The sequence below is a fragment of the Epinephelus lanceolatus genome, chromosome 9 (genome assembly GCF_041903045.1).
Source record: "Epinephelus lanceolatus isolate andai-2023 chromosome 9, ASM4190304v1, whole genome shotgun sequence".
In the NCBI taxonomy this organism is placed as follows: Eukaryota; Metazoa; Chordata; class Actinopteri; order Perciformes; family Serranidae; genus Epinephelus; species Epinephelus lanceolatus.
The window spans coordinates 25,678,363-25,696,046 of NC_135742.1; the positions used below are offsets into that span (position 1 = coordinate 25,678,363).

The 17,684-nt window shown below is 41.0% G+C and overlaps 1 protein-coding gene across 1 annotated transcript; it reads left to right on the forward strand.

Annotated features, from left to right (window-relative positions):
* The first annotated feature begins 33 nt into the window (after positions 1-33).
* On the forward strand, positions 34-7,252 carry cfap73 (cilia and flagella associated protein 73). The gene is made up of 7 exons (XM_033620384.2): positions 34-159; positions 269-407; positions 4,771-4,863; positions 4,977-5,159; positions 6,366-6,587; positions 6,707-6,865; positions 6,955-7,252. The coding sequence occupies exons 1-7, from the start codon at positions 122-124 to the stop codon at positions 7,066-7,068; spliced, it is 948 nt and encodes a 315-aa protein (XP_033476275.2). The 5' UTR covers positions 34-121; the 3' UTR covers positions 7,069-7,252.
* The last annotated feature ends 10,432 nt before the right edge of the window (positions 7,253-17,684 follow it).

Here is a 17,684-nt window from a genome sequence, read left to right on the forward strand (position 1 = left end):
GGCCGGGAGGAACGCTGGAGGGTAGCGCTGGTAGAAAGTTTGAAAACTAATCACCGACAGTACGAGGAGGAAGGAGAGCGGTTTAAAACCCGAAGATATCGTTAAAACCTCCAAAGACAACATGAGCAGGAGGAGCGGCCGTGAGCAGCGGTCCTCACAGTGAGTTTACCCACAGTGAGTTCATACTGAGCTGGTGGAGCGTGTGAAGCTCAGCCAGGATCAATCCCAACAGTCAATGTTAATAACTTTCTTCTATTTGTGTGAACAGGAGGTCGGCTGAGGGCGCAGGCGGTGTAGTGACAGAAAGAGCTTTAACGTTACATGATAATAGCTTTGCCATCACTGATCTACTGAGGAAACGCCGGGAGGAGATAGAGCTGGAGACAAAGCTCAAGGAGCGCCAACAGGTATGAATAGGTCATCATACACTCAGCCATATTGCGGTGAAGATGCGTTCAGGGGTAGCCTACCTTAAGGTTTTTACCTTACTTTGGTTGCTAAGATCTTCTGTGCAACGGTTTAATGAACTTTAAGAATGTCCTTCAGTATAAGACCAAGATAAGAAAACATTAAGGAAACCTAAGGAGAAGACTTAAATGGGCCTATTTTTTGTGCAACTTGTTTTATTTAAAGGAAAATCTTAACTTAAGGTGCTTTGTTCTTTAGGCCTACTTATCAGAGGAGGTGGCTGGAGTGTGACTTCGTTTTTGTTGTTGTTGTTTAATTATTTTGTCCCTCCCCAAAGTTACAAATATTTTTTCTTGGGCCTCTCTGTGTGACTGAAAATGCATGATCCTCCCTCCACCATAAATTAGTTATTGGATTTTTTTAAAACGTACCTTTGATGTTTGAAAGTTAAAAGTTGAAGTTCCCTCTTTATTTTTGGCCAAATTTCAAATGAGACTAGACATAGTTATTTTGTTGAAATATCACTGTTTTAAGTTCATATTTGGTTTTGATTTTTTTTCTGATGGAAGGGTCTGTGGCACATGATATGTCCAAGGTCAGAAATGTGAGAATCCTAAAAAAAATTTGAACCTATAGTTTCTGGCTATGATAAATGGTGTAATTTGGGCAATTTTTTTAAAGAAAACATGCTGTCCGTCCAAACCTTGGAAGGCATGGCAGTAAAATAAATACAAAATACCACCATTTAAATTTGTATCCCCTTCCCCTATGCCAAAATAAAAACATAAGCTCCTCCCCAATGCTTAAAAAATGTTTGTACTGGCCCCCCCAGTTTGTTCCATGCCCTCCCCCCTTTTGTTACATAACTAACACACATTCCCTAAGGGTTAGCCATCACATGTCTAGCAGCTTTGAGGAGATCAGGGTTGGTTAGCTACAGTTGGTGCACAGCTTTTTTCCTCATCATTTTAAGGGTTCAGAAAAAATGTACAGTACAGGCCAAAAGTTTGGACACACCTTCTCATTCAATGCGTTTTCTTTATTTTCATGACTATTTACATTGTAGATTCTCACTGAAGGCATCAAAACTATGAATGAACACATGTGGAGTTATGTACTTAACAAAAAAAGGTGAAATAACTGAGAACATGTTTTATATTCTAGTTTCTTCAAAATAGCCACCCTTTGCTCTGATTACTGCTTTGCACACTCTTGGCATTCTCTCCATGAGCTTCAAGAGGTAGTCACCTGAAATGGTTTTCCAACAGTCTTGAAGGAGTTCCCAGAGGTGTTTAGCACTTGTTGGCCCCTTTGCCTTCACTCTGCGGTCCAGCTCACCCCAAACCAGCCTCGATTGGGTTCAGGTCTGGTGACTGTGGAGGCCAGGTCATCTGCCGCAGCACTCCATCACTCTCCTTCTTGGTCAAATAGCCCTTACACAGCCTGGAGGTGTGTTTGGGGTCATTGTCCTGTTGAAAAATAAATGATCGTCCAACTAAACGCAAACCGGATGGGATGGCATGTCGCTGCAGGATGCTGTGGTAGCCATGCTGGTTCAGTGTGCCTTCAATTTTGAATAAATCCCCAACAGTGTCACCAGCAAAACACCCCCACACCATCACACCTCCTCCTCCATGCTTCACAGTGGGAACCAGGCATGTGGAATCCATCCGTTCACCTTTTCTGCGTCTCACAAAGACACGGCGGTTGGAACCAAAGATCTCAAATTTGGACTCATCAGACCAAAGCACAGATTTCCACTGGTCTAATGTCCATTCCTTGTGTTTCTTGGCCCAAACAAATCTCTTCTGCTTGTTGCCTCTCCTTAGCAGTGCTTTCCTAGCAGCTATTTGACCATGAAGGCCTGATTCGCGCAGTCTCCTCTTAACAGTTGTTCTAGAGATGGGTCTGCTGCTAGAACTCTGTGTGGCATTCATCTGGTCTCTGATCTGAGCTGCTGTTAACTTGCGATTTCCGAGGCTGGTGACTCGGATGAACTTATCCCCAGAAGCAGAGGTGACTCTTGGTCTTCCTTTCCTGGGTCGGTCCTCATGTGTGCCAGTTTCGTTGTAGCGCTTGATGGTTTTTGCGACTCCACTTGGGGACACATTTAAAGTTTTTGCAATTTTCCAGACTGACTGACCTTCATTTCTTAAAGTAATGATGGCCACTCGTTTTTCTTTAGTTAGCTGATTGGTTCTTGCCATAATATGAATTTTAACAGTTGTCCAATAGGGCTGTCGGCTGTGTATTAACCTGACTTCTGCACAACACAACTGATGATCCCAACCCCATTGATAAAGCAAGAAATTCCACTAATTAACCCTGATAAGGCACACCTGTGAAGTGGAAACCATTTCAGGTGACTACCTCTTGAAGCTCATGGAGAGAATGCCAAGAGTGTGCAAAGCAGTAATCAGAGCAAAGGGTGGCTATTTTGAAGAAACTAGAATATAAAACATGTTTTCAGTTATTTCACCTTTTTTTGTTAAGTACATAACTCCACATGTGTTCATTCATAGTTTTGATGCCTTCAGTGAGAATCTACAATGTAAATAGTCATGAAAATAAAGAAAACGCATTGAATGAGAAGGTGTGTCCAAACTTTTGGCCTGTACTGTATTGTCAAAATGTTTGTTTTCTTGACCTGTCAAAACATCTGAAAGTCACTATATTTTTTGGTGAGGTTGACTTATCAGTTTTATGGTATCGAAAGTAAAAAGAAAGTGGTCTGTCCCAGAGGAAAGGAAAATTCAAAATAAAATCTCTTCTGAGTCCAACCAATTTCTCCTAGACATATCTGAGCTCATATGGGATTTTAACCATTTTCTCATACTTCTTAAATTCAGCTCCTGAGAATAGCCTTCCTCTTGTCTTAGCCTGATCCAAATTTAAGATCTTAAAATGCTCATTTTCCTCTCTCACTGCAGTCATCTTTATTTGTCTGAAATAATAAGATCCAATGGAAAACCTGATTTGCCTGTACAATTTCAGAAATTTGTCTCACAGTTGCAACCATAACTGTATTTTTAGAGACTACTTTGAAAGTTTAAAAACAACATTTATAATTTTGATTAATTATTATTATTTTTATTGGTAAATGGCAAAAGTAATAAGACATTCCTGATGATGAATTGCTTAAAAATGTTGTTGGAGGCAGTGCAGAGCTTTAAGTACCTTGGCATCATCCTGGACAATAGACAGAGCTTTAATCACCACACCACAGACATACATACATACATACATACAACGCTGCCAGCAAAGACTCTCTGCCATGCTCTTTCAGTCAAACCCTACCTCATGCTCCTTCTCTATCGTAGTATCATTGAACTCATCCTCCTGTGCTGTGTATTTCACCATGCTTACTCTCACCAACGGAAACAAGCTACTGAAAATCACCACTAGATTAAATAATTGGCCTCCCCACCCCAAACCTGCCAGCCCTCACTAACAGTGCCGGTACCATCAGAGCACTGACCATAGCACACAACCCCTGCCACCCCGTCAAACCATGCTTCATCCTCCTCCCCTCTGGGCACACATACAGACAGCCACTCTGCAAGAAAGCCCGCTTTTGGAGGAGTTTAGTACCCATTGCCATTACTCTTTTATATAGCTGTGGCATATTGTAACAGATGTGTGCTGTGTGTTTATTGTGATGTTCTTGTCTGTTTGTCTGTCTTGTCCGGTCGGTTACCTGCTCTGAGTGTTTTTTTTTACGACTGTGAGAACAAATTTTCTCCATAGAGGACATTAAAGTATGAATCTGGATCTGAAATGTGTAGATATTCAATTAAATGTACATTTTCTTGTTGTTGATTGAATTAAATGTTGAAATTGTTTCTACTGTTTGCTTAACATGTGCCAACCAACCCCAGGATGGGGCAGGTTGGCACAGATGCACAGCATGACTTTAATCACAAATCTCCTAATTTTAGAAAACGTGGTACATTAAAACATATTTATTTATAGCTGAGACCTTAGCCTTTCAATTACTACTGGTTCTAACCAGGGAAGTATAGCAGAGAGTGAAAAGTGTGCCTACCAATCCCCATCTTCCCTACCCCACCGGCAACATCTGTGGCTCAGGAGGTAGAGCAGATCGTCTGGTAATCAAAAAATTCCTGGCTCCTTAGTCCGCATGCTGAAGTATCTTTGGGCAAGATACTAAACCCCACAGTGCTGTGTGTGTGGCCACCTGTGTATGAATGTGTATGTGAATGGGTGAAAGTGACATGTACTGTAAAAGTAATGCAATCCATTTACCATTTTATTATCTGTCTTAATGCTCACTGTCCCGATTGACCATGCTACATAAATATTCCTCAGTAATTTTTGCCTGCTGTGTGTCTTTTCATGTAGAGGTTGGCGATCTTGGAACAGAACACAGATGAGTTGCAGGGGGAGTTTAAGAAAGTGAAGGAGTTACACAAAACCTATGATAAGTTTCTAAAGGTACAGTAGAGAACTATTTCACTCACCACTCCTGTGCTAGACTCACTGTAGCTATTCCTTATTGGATTTCAATTTCACTAAACCTCACTGAATCCCTATCACCCTCCCTGCAGGAGAAAGTAGTGTATCCAGCTGCTGAGGAGGAGAGCGAAGACTTGCTTCAACTTGAAGCTAATAAAGAGAGGCTTGAGGTGGAGTATGTTGAAGTGATGGGGAGGAAGCAGGAGCTACAGCGTCAGGTGCAGAGACACTCTTTGTATCAGGACTACATGGAGCGCATGGTCAAAATGACTAAGGTACTGCAAGGATTTTTACACGGCAGAGAAACGTGTGACTCAATATAAATTTCATCAATCATAAAAAGATCCATTAAGTACTAAACCATCTGTCAATTGAAACGCACAGGACCACCAAACATATCAAGTCCTGTACATCCCAAATAATATTAGAATATTATATAATACTGCAGATAAATACCTAACTGTTTAGTCATGATGGTAAACCTCCCTAAATCTTGACTCACCTTGTCTCTCGATTATGGCCTCGCATCATTCGACCAGGGTGTCTGCAGGTCTTTAAAAAGTCTTACAATGTCTTTGTAAATATTAGCTCTTAAAGTAATTGAATAGTCTTAAATTTCAATTTGTGAGGTATTAAAGGTTCAGTATGTACAATTTAGGAGCTTATTTGCAGAAATTATATACAATAAAATGAATAAATATGTTTCCAGTAGTTTATAACTGGCTGAAAATAAGAATCATTGTGTTTTTGTTACCTCAGAATGAGCTGTTTTATCTACATACAAAGTGGGTCCTCTCTCATGCTGTCCGCCATTTTGTTTCTACAGTGGCCCAGAACGTCCAGAGCAAACACTGGCTCTAGATAGGGCCATTTGTGTTTTCATATATTCGCGTCGGCCACTGTAGTTCTACATGCTTGGCACACGGGAGAGGTTTCATCACAGTTAAATCCTATACCCTGGACCTTAAATTGCCACAAACGTTTGATCTAATTTCATTTATCCATTTTTTTAATTTCTTTTGGTCAAAATGAGTCAAGCTCTTCTGCGGGAAAGTCCACATTTCTGGTGTTACAAATCTTTAAACTTACCACTGAGTCTAATACGTCTTTGTCTTTTTACTTTGTTACCTGTTGGCAAAATGTAGATTGATTTAACTCACTCTGATAATCCTAATCTTACATAAAACCTACCTCTGCATGGGACCACATATATACTACTAACCTGCAGTGCTTGAATAAGAAAACAATGATCTGTCCAAAAATCATTAAACATAAGTGTCTGATACCTGTCGACACCCTGCATTGACTATGCATATATACCCTTACTGTGGGTGAGGTAGTTTTTTCCTACAGATTTATTTTTTTATTTTAAAAAAAGTGCAGTAATTTGTATGATGCTTGCAGGTGTGTTCATGTGCATGTTTTGAGTAGTTAATGAAGATCAGTTTTGGTTCTACACCTTTAATGTGTGTGTGTTACAGTTTAATAGTGTGAAGGAGCTCATCGGTCATTTAGAGAACTGTGTCCACTTCAGGGACCATCTCTATCAGAAATATATTGAGGTGCAGGAGCAGATCGACCAGCAGAAAAAAACACTGCAGACACTGGAGGACCAGCATCACTTTATTCGGCTGCAGAAGAACAGCCAGCTGTACCAGCTCCAGGGAGAGCTAGAGAAGACGCACTCCGAGGCTCTCATATTGGTACTAGACATGACCCCCCCGTTAAAGCCCAGGATCAGAGCTAACAACAAATCAAAAGTTGCTTCAAAATTCAACTACAGTCCTCAGTGTGAAGTTCACGTGTCCCTGTCATCACACAGGAAAGGGAGTGGAATCACTTTCTGGAAAGAGCAGCAAAGAAGACAATAACACTCGGAAGGATTAAGATGGCAACCCTCAACCTCTACGAGATGACAGATGACAAGATAGAAGGGAGGGAAGCTGTGGATATGAATGACACGGAGAAACAGCTGGACAAGGTACGTACCCTGACAGAGCAGAGATGGAGACAAACAGCCAGAGCAACAGAAAACAGTTGACTCATTATTTCCTTCTGTCTTCCTCTTAGATCAAGGAGTACATTAAGGACCAGGAGGACCTCATGAAACAATATCAGGTTATCTCACAGAGACGTAATGCACAGGAAAAAGGCAAGCCAAAAAATGCACCTAACACAGCGTAAAAAACTTGCTTCAAATTAACTGTAAACAGAAGTTTCCCTGTTGCTTTAAAACTGACTTCACTGAACTAGTGGAATAGTTCATTTAAAGTTTGTTTATTAGTCATAATGTAAAACTCTGTGAGTGAACTGTAACTGTAAACTTGAAGACAATGAACTTCAATAAACTTATGGCACAAATGATTCATCATTTTGACAAGGAGTCCCAGTTTGTTCTGATCTGCAGTCACTGCATGTTTATGAATTATGGTTTGAGCTGTTTTTGTTTAAAATGTAAAAAATAGATCTTTGTGACAAATCAAATAAAAAAAAATCAAAACACAAGACTACTATGAGAAACACGGCTCAGCTTGCGGTGGGCTTTTATCTTATGTGTGCCCAGGGGCCCATTGTCTCCTAGTTGGTCTATTTAAACCACCCATACATGATTGAAAAACAACTGAAAATGTGTATACAGCACAGACCTCAGTGTTGTGACCACTGAAACATGAGTTTCAGACATTTGATTGACAGGTGTTACCACAGGGAGATGTGTGATTTTTTCACTTTAAGCACAAAAATCACACTTAATGTCACACCTTTCCACTGCTGACGCTTTGAATGATGCTGGACAGTGCGCGCAAAGCACGCCACCACACGCCACGCTCTTCACCTTACTCTAGACTGACAGACGTGGGCACACATGATGACACTGAACTGTAAACAAGTCAGAAACAAGATCAGTTGTGTGAAATTTTTGAGGCTACTTTGGATTGAAAGATGTGGGCCGAATTTATGTAAGGATTTGTTGGAGTCTGACAATGACCCTAAAAATGTGGGAGGAGGAAAAGATGACATGCAACAAATATCCATAGCCTCAATTAAACCAGTGACACCACACAACATAGCATATATCGTAAACCACTAGACCACAAGTGCTACCAAAACCTTCAAAAATGTATTTTAAATTATATTTGAGAAACCCTCAATTTATAGATATCAAATACATCTGGGAAAAATGTGAATAAAATGAGACAGAAGACTTCTAGAATATTTCTATTCAGAGTCTTGGGTATTAGATGATGACATTTGATCAGTAAATACAATTGGGAAACTTAATGTTAAGGCTTTTAAAAGGTTCTTCTGTATAAGTGACTAACGAGAACAACAATTTTTTAAATTCATCCGGTATTGATAGAGACGTAGCTGCAGCAGTGAAATAGGCAGCAATATAATCCCTACAGGCAATAGCGTACCATCAATTAATGTCCATTAAAAGTGCTAGTTTTTAGACCCTACAGAGAAATAAAACGTTTTTCTGTACCTTTCTGGTGCGTTTGTTAGTCTGTGTAACAAGTATGAAATGATTGCAGTCTCGTATTGAAATCTGCAGACTTTTCCACATTGTCAAAATCAGCTAAATATTCAGCCATGACACTGAAAATCTTTTTACACTAAGCTACGCTTTCTGTATTCCAACAGAACTAACTCTTCCTGGCACTTCTGTCTCTATCTCTCACTAATGTATCCACCGTTGGTTTTCTTGCAACAAGTCACCTATCCTGAAGTTTTAGATCGAGACTTCTCCTTGAGCGAGACTTGGTCACAGTAGTAAAAAGACCAACAAAAGGTAAAGAAAACATTTAATTTCTCTGTAGGGTCCTTTCTGTAATGTTGTCAGACACTTACAATAACAGTCTGAGCCTGCCAGTGGGAAAAAATAGCACTTTTAATGCATGTAAATTGATGGAGCCCAATTGCCCATAGGGATTACACTGCAGCTTGTTTTGCACTGTTGCTGCAGAGGTCTCGCTCAATACTGGACTAATTTCAAAAACTGTTGTCTCCATTACTCACTTAGTAACAACAAAATAGGAAAATAGGGTCCAGGATAAATAACACAGAAATTTTCCTTTAAGTGCCACTTACTTCGTAGGCCTTGTCAGAGGCCAGATAGCAAAATGTGCATCCTCTCAACACTCCAGTAATAACTGTATATGTTTATCTGGTGTGGTGTAGTGTAGCAAGTTAGGGCCACAATCTTTGACTCATTTATGATACACATTAGGGCAATGAGTATAAATGAAAATATGAAATGGTTGTGCGCTTTACAAAAGTCAGTTACTGATCTTGAGAAGTCAGGTTCAAAGGGTTATTCTTGACATTGGATGCAGTAGCTGACCTCAATGATCTCAATCAAAAGCTCTAGAGCAGCTAGTCAATGGACCTTGTGGTGGTATTGGGGTTCTGTGACAAACTCAGAAACTCAGTTTTTAAGACAGCATGGATGAGAGGTCCTCGAAGTGCTCAGAAACATCTACAGTTCCACCTGCTGAGGAAGCTCCAAAACAGCTGCCAAAATAGACTTTGTGGTGTGGTGAGATTGAAAAGTCAGGCAGTAGTAGTCACTGTCACCTACAGTAATGTTCATCACGAAATGATGAATATATCCAGGACATTCATGGTTTAGTTCACACCTAAAATATCTTTAAAGACTTGTCACCTTTACAGTAAGTAGGAGCCATATGTAATTGAGTTCATGCTAATTTGACATTACATGTTCATACTGTGAGCACAGAGCAAGGTGGCATTAGCACGCCTAATGGAAATGCTGTGTGCTGTTATTTTTGCATAATAGTTGCCAGGTGTGGCGAAGATGGCGATGCTGACAGTGAAAGCAGCAAAACCAGAAAAATGCATCTGATGTTAATGTGTGTCACGTGCACACACACACACACACACACACACACACACACAACACAAATGGGAGGGAAAGGAAGGCAAAAGGCAGTGGAGGGGAAAAACAACAACACAGATAGCTGCAGGCAGAGATGCCGCTGTATCCATTTTTGATGAATGGATGGCTTGCTGCCCACACACACACACACACACACAGTACTTTATTAATACTAATGGAATGATGCTATTACAATAAAAGCATGTTGTGTCAGGTGACACAGGTCACAGTGTGAGGCTGAGGAGATGGAGACGTAACACCCATGTAAACACCAGCAGACCTTTTAACAGCTGAGGAAGACAAGGAGAAAAAGATTGGTTAGATTGGTTAGAATCTATAATGGCAGGCACGAAGTCCACAAGGACAATAAAGAATCTTGGTAGCATTGTTCATTTTTATTAATTGTGATGTTACCCCTTAAATGTCCTCTTAAGTTGCACATTTATTGTTTCACTGTGTCACAAAAGCTAAATAACCCTCTCCTAAGTGACATATTCAATCCAAATAATAAACGATGTGCCATTGATTAAATGGAAAATAATATTGTCCTTCTGTATTATTTGTACACATTTCTCTGTGCTTTAGTGCTCATATTTGAGATATTTGGAGACCACTGGATCTTGGATAGTATCCAAATGTTGTGGGTTTGATAACAGGTTATCTGTTAATCAGCTCCTCCCTTGCCCCTAAAGGGCAGTGATACACACCATGCTTTGCCCAGGGACCACTTTTGCAAATGACAAGAGGCCAGGAGCCATTTAATAACAATTATGAATAATATTTATCAGTCAAAAGTAATAAACGAAGCAAATCCAGTTGCAGCAGCCCAGCACAGGTCACGTGTACGTCAGGGTGTTTATAGGATTTGAGGACATAGGGCTCAGCCCAGACCTCTGTCAGGGGGGTCAGTCCTTCAACTGGCATTTTTTTTGATAAACAAGCTCTGTTTCCAGAGCTAGCCCAACACAGAAGCACACTTAGCAGCTGTCTAGGGCCCTGTGGCCAGCACAGGGCGCCCAAGGGCGCTTGAAACTGTCACACCTCGCCTTGTTAGTTAAGTTACTTTTTGTTTCTCACATTTATCTTTGTTTTTATGTTGAAACTCACCTGTTGTCTCATTTCAGGTCCTTCACTTCCTGCCCTCGTGTTTTCCCACCTGTGTGATTACCTGCTCCGCCCCTAATGTGTTGCACCTGTGTCTCATTGTCTCCCCTCCCTGTAGAGTATTTAGAGGCCGTTTACACGTTGCCGACTATTTTCATAAACGGACATTTCACCGTCTCCGTTTTCAAAAAGATCTTCGTTTACACTTACCCGTGTATATATACACAAGAGCATGCCAAACCTGTAGGTGGCAGTGTAACGAGAAGCTCAAGCCTTCCATGTATCCATTGTCACCATAGCAACATAGGTCGCACTTTTTACACAGGCGCAAGTTCCGGCGCATACTGTGACGTGGGCTGCCTATAAATCCGTTTATCTGCGTTTATCTCAGTTTACATGCAAACGCGCAACTGGAGTTTTCCAAAATCTCCACTCTGGCCGGAGTTTTTAGAAAGACTCGTTTTCAGAGGAGAAATCTCCGTTTGCGTGTAAACGAAGGGCACAAACGAAGGAAGATGTCTCCGTTTATCAAAATCACCGTGTATGTGTAAACGGCCTCTTAGTCTGCTTGTTTTCTCCCCTCTGTGCCAGTTCGTCTTGTTCCTTTGTGACAGCGTTCCAGCGTTTTTTCCTTGTGAGTCTTCAGTGTTTTTTGACCAGTTGCTACCCTTTTTTGACCCTGCTTTTTGCCTGCTGTCTCTGTACCTTTGCCTCCGCTGTTTGACCTCCTGTGTACCGACTTTGGCAAGATTAAAGGACAAGTTTGTGTATTCCACTGTGCACGAGTCTGCTTTTGAGCCCCCGCGTACGTCAGTCTTTACAGAAACGTCCCACAAACAGAGCCATGCAGCCCTATGCTCACTAAATTGTGTAGGCTCCACAACTTACACAAGCCACAAAATAAAACACACAGTAAAATGATTGAAATAACAATAATAATTTATAAACTAAAATTTGAAAATAAAATCTGATTTTTTTTGTCAAGTTATTTACATTGCAATTCCTCTTTCATTTTCAAATGTTGAATTACATGATGTACACATGACATGTATTGGATATGACTGATAAATACAATATGTATGAAATTGTTGATTATCGTTGACTGTTGTAGTAAAGTACCCTGCAGTGTGTTTCTTTGTGAATGATGTGATGTTTTATGTGTAGTTCTCTGGTTTCCTTATCATTTAGATAGGATGGCAGCATTTGTGACTGAAGCATCTTCATTGGCTGTTTGGTGTTTCTTTGAAACTCTGTCAGTTGCCTAATGATGAAATAATTAAATTCATTCATTCATTTTCCGGAACTGCTTATCCCGTTGGGGTCATGGGGGTGCTGGAGCCTATCCCAGCTGACATTGGACGAGAGGCAGGGTACACCCTGGACAGGTCACCAGATTATCACAGGGCTGACACATAGAGACAGACAACCATTCATGTGCACATTCACACCAACGGGCAATTTAGAGTCACCAATTAACCTGCGTGGCTTGGGATTGTGGAGTACCCAGAGAAAACCCACGCTGACACGTGGAGAACATGCAAATTCCACACAGAAGGCAACAGAAGGAACTCTCTTGCTGTGAGGCGACAGGGCTAACCACTACACCACCATGCTGCCTCAATTCAATTCAATAGGACTTTATTTATCCTGAAAAATATTCTTGTGCCAGAAAATGCTTCAAATTACAGTAACACTAAGTACAGTAAACACAGTTTTTGCAATTCACAACCAGTCCCAACCAGACAAACAGTGGGTTCCCTGGGTCAGGGTCACTCATTGGGCCCAGTTTTAGAACAATAGAATATTGAATATCTGGTGAAATATACAAATATACAAGACATAAATGTTTTCAAGAAGCAAAAGCAAAAACCAGTGCCTAATAGAGTAATAACAGGAGTATGATAAGTTATATTGAATATGATATATCAATGAGAAGTAGCCTTCTCCCTGCATAATCTGCTCAACTTCTTTGCCTCTGATTTGTAGTTCCTCCTCAGCACGTTAATCAGAAGAGTGTTTTCATGATATGATTTTTATTTAAAATAGTAATATATGGGATGAAGTGTTATTCTGTTCTTGGTCTCATTGAAGCCTCTATTTAAACTCTTAAAATGCGAAAATGAAAAAGCATGACTGAATACTGAAACCTATAAAGCCTCCACTTTCACTGTAGCTTGCACACAGACACACACACACACACACACACACACACACACACACACACACACACACAAACACAGTTGAGTGCACAGGTAACAAACATTTAGACATCCATAATTAAAGGTCAACAGTGTGGTGCAAACAGATACTGAGAGGAAGTCTGTGTTTATGCTAATGCCTTGTCAGACAGAGAGGCCAGCGACTCTCTGACACCATCTATTAATAATGAGACACGATCACAGAAATGCACTGAGTACGAACCAAATAATGCTGCAGCTGGCAAACCGTGGCATCTGACAGCAGGCTGAGCAAGTGCTTTGGAATTGGGCTGCGTGTGCACACAGTGTTTGGAGGGAGTGGGGTGTGTGAATGGATTTGTTTGTTTATTGATGTTTGTGTTTTGTGTTTGTCTCCCAGCAGTGGTCTTGTCTGGGCTGTTTGCAAACATGCTTGTACACAAGTGTCGACAAGCCTGCAGGAAGGCTCAGGGCAGTCCAAATGCAGGCCGAGAGGGAGGCCTGCTGGGGAATGTTGAGGCACGTGGGACCTTTAAAAAAGTCAAATCCAAGCATATAATCTCTGAATACAACACCATGTGTTGTTAGATATATGTTTTATAGATTTTATAACTAGTCTTTCAGTTATTAATGAAATAGCGGTTCCCAATCTAAGGTCAGGACAGCTTGAGGGATCCTAAGAACAATTTGCCAGATACAACTGATGGACAAAATTATGTCTTTTCTTTCTGACTGAGTCAAATCTTTGCATTTTTCATATGAAACACTATATAGTAATACTTCTTTGGGCCACTACAAAAATTTTTTATGAAACCAAGAAGGGCAATCACTTTTTTGGTTGAACTCCGCACTATAAGGGCATAGAATGTCAAAAGGTTGGGAACCACGTGAATAAGGTATAGCTACCAAAATAACTACGCATTATGGCGACGGAGACCTTCTCTCTATTTTTGGAAGCTGAAACAATTTCCCTCAGTGGAAACAAAGCTTTTATTTAGTTTAACTTCACAGATAGGAAACAGTAAATTGTGCGACAATAAAGACTCCACAGAATAGCATTTTAAATCTTGTGGGATTTATCCTTTGCTGATTTATACTTTGGGATTTATCCTGGCTTCATCTGAGCAGAGGAAATCTCCTCTGGTTGCTAGGCTAATTCATACAATATAAATGCCACAGGCCTGTGCTAATAACGTTAGCATGTTATATTTGTTTGTAAAATGTGTTTAGTATAAGACAGATGTTATATTGGTGAACCTAGTGAGTTGTAATGGAGCCAAATTTTATAACATTACCTTTGTTAAATGTTGCTGTTGTCCCTGGTTTCATATGAGTAGAGAAAAGTCTACAAGCTACTAGGCTAATTTATACAATGTAAAATGCCATAGGCCTGTGCTAAAAACATTAGCATGTTGTATTTGTGGGGAAAATGTAAATGGACCTGCACTTGAGTCACATTCACCCATTCACACACATTCATACACTGGTGCCACCTGCAACTCAGTTTTTAACACAGTCACACACCGATGGAACAGCCATTAGGAGCAATTTGGGGTTCAGTATCTTGCTCAAAGATACTTCAACATGTGGGCTGGAGAACTGCCGATCTTCCAATTGGTGGACGACCCTCTCTGCTGCGAGTTATAGTGATGCCATTTTGTGTGTTTGTGTTTGAAATTGTCTCTATTAAGCCATGTTCAAAGTGTGTTTTGGGTGTGTTTTGAATCAACTACTCTTTATAGCACCTCACAGAAACCCCACCGCTGACTAGTGTTTTGGTGGTGTAGCTGCAGAGTGACACAGACAAACCACTGCACAGGTATAAATGCTCACAACAGTAGGCTACTTATGCAGGCCATGTGCGTAGCCTAAAGTGTAGGCTCTGCATAGAGCTGACGCACAAGTATAAATCCCACATACCTTGGTCTGTCTGCAGTTTGGTGCTAAGTAGGTTGTGTCCTACAGAGCGATGAGAGTGAACCAAAACAGTAAAGCTGGGGGCCAGACAGATTACCGATAAGCTATAACTCGCTATAAAGCTCAGGGGAGCTGCAGATTCAGGTCCTAATTTTATATAGTTTCATCTCTACAAGTTACACCTTTCACATTGTTTTCACTTTGTCATTTTATACATTGTAGTTCTAAAGATACTGATTACACACACAGTAATTAATGATAAACCTGAGAAAATAGGAAAGTTTTGAATTGTTAAAAGATCATTCAAACAATATAAAGCAAGAAAAAAACAATCCAGAATTTTATTCCTGAAACTGTGGACAAGAATTTTTAGGAAATTAAAAATCAAATTAAAAAACTGAGACTTCCTTTGTGAAAGTCAAACAGAATTTAGGAGACGGGGGTTGCATTGCAAGAACGTGGACTCATGACTTGAGTATTATTTAAAATTTTGGCTACAGGCCCAGGCACATGCACCATAATGAGCTGACAACGTTCCTTTATCCAAAGACTGTGAGGGGCCACAGCCGGTCTGTACAGTGAGCAAACAAAAGAGCGGCAATGTGAAGTCCTGCTGGTAGTGATATCATTATGCTATGTGTCCTGTCTGGCCAAGGGGACTGCAGTGAGGTTAGGGGGAATGGGGTGTAATCTCTTGACTGAATAGGTGTGTCAGTATGTGTGTGTGTGTGTGTGTGTGTGTGTGTACATGTCTGTCCGTCTTGCTGGTTCTGTGTCTGTCTCAAAGAGAGTGTTTTTGTGTATCTTTATTTGTGTGTGTGTGTGTGTGTGTGTGTGTGTGTGTGTGTGTGTGTGGAGGACTAGCGTGCCTCTTCAGTCTTCTGGCTGTAATCAGACGGGACATTGGCTCCATGACGTCCCACAACCCCCACCACCTCCCACTGCGGGAGCGCCTCTATCCCTTTCACCCTGTCATGTGTGTTTGGCTGCCGGTCTTGGGACCACGGCGGTATGTTAGGAGTTAAAACAATTATTCTTGCTCACATCACAGTGTCCTTTTTAAAAACTTTGCTTCCACTGGGGAGAGTGACAGGAAAAGCAGGGATCCTGGGACGTGATGGCCAGGCATGGCCAACAAGATATCCTGCATCTGATTTTTCATGTTTGCATCCATATGTTTTTTCAGTAGGTTCAGCTTTTCTTCAAAACTGGCACTGAGTTGTTGATCTGGGAAAAGCGAGAGTCCAGCATTAGGGGAACGGATCAGGCAGCTCCATCACGGTTAGGTTCGGGGTGGCCAGATAAACAGCCAACACTGATCAGGTTAGTCTGAGCCCTCTGACCCTGGACTGGCCTGGCTGCTGTTGGTTTGACCCTTAACCTCTCCCTTCGTCTTTCAGACGCAACATGCAGGACAACCCAAGCACCCCACCCCCTCCATCCACCCCACACAAACACACACACACTCCTACTCGGCCTCTTATCCTTGACAGCCCTTATGTTCATATTAAGATCTACTTCAGTGACTTCAGGGCTGTTTCAGCCATAAACTCTCATTTAGGGGGAAATTAGCTTCGAGTCTCTGTCTTGTTTCGATACTGTGCTTAACAGCATTAGACCATTCTTGTGGCTTTTAAATAACAAGGATGGATAGTATCATTCAAATAAACCTCCACCATCCTACTTTGTTGCACCACATGTAATGGCCAAACATTCATTGTTTTGCATTATTGTACTGCCATTGTGCTGTCCTCTTAGTGCCATACATTGCTTACTGGTTCCAATTACAGATACTTATGGAATAGTGTATTAACATACACTGAAAAAGATTAGCTTGATACATCCATCAACCCATTGTACAAAGATACTCTCCCAACTTTCAAATCCCACTCAGTCTGATGAAGCTATAAGAACACCAGAATAAGCCTTGGTAAGATTTCTTTCTCAAAGAGACAGTTCACCTCCAATTAAAAAACAAATATTTTTCCTCTTACCTGTGGTGCTATTTAATAATCCAGTTTATTTTGGTGTGAGTTGCAGAGCGTTGAGTGTTGCAGGTCATGGCTCTTTGCAGAAGTCATGACCTGGTTATTCACAGACCTTGTTGTGAGCAGTTTCATGTGGAACTATTTTCTTTCTACACCAGCTAACCAAATCACCACACAGAAGGAAATGTGAATCTGCTCATGGACCAGAGGCTTCAGGTGAGATGTAAACACTCAGCTGAGCTGTATGATTAGCTAGCTCAGTGGTGCTAGGTGAGCTAGCAGATGCACACAAGCTTCTGCGCTGTGGTACGATTGGCAGGTGTAGTTTGGTAGAAAGAAAATTGTTCCAACATGCTCACAACAAGCTCTGTGGATTATCTTGAGTAAACGGGTCATGATTCCTGGAGGGAGACATTGCTGTTGAGTTTTTCAAATGTTTTTTCTTCCAGTCCTATGAGCACCACAAGGATAGTACCATCTAATTTGACTGAAAAAGGATTCTCCATGCATCATTGCGCAGCATGTGGCCAAATCAGGTGCCTCTCAACTCTTCTAGTTCCATTACATTTGAGAGAGGGCAAACATCTCTACAGCCAATATCACAAGCACTCAGCAACTCAAACCAAAACTATCTAGACTGATAAATAATAATAAAGGTAAGGGGAAAAACATGTATTTTTGGCTAAACTTGCTTCAAGTTTTTGGAAAGCCATTAAG

Excerpts from the sequence above, each read along its gene's own strand:
- cfap73 (XM_033620384.2), top strand. The coding sequence starts at position 122 with ATGAGCAGGAGGAGCGGCCGTGAGCAGCGGTCCTCACA. Across the intron at positions 408-4,770 it reads AGCTCAAGGAGCGCCAACAG|AGGTTGGCGATCTTGGAACA; the intron begins GTATGAATAGGT and ends CTTTTCATGTAG. Across the intron at positions 6,866-6,954 it reads CGGAGAAACAGCTGGACAAG|ATCAAGGAGTACATTAAGGA; the intron begins GTACGTACCCTG and ends TCTTCCTCTTAG.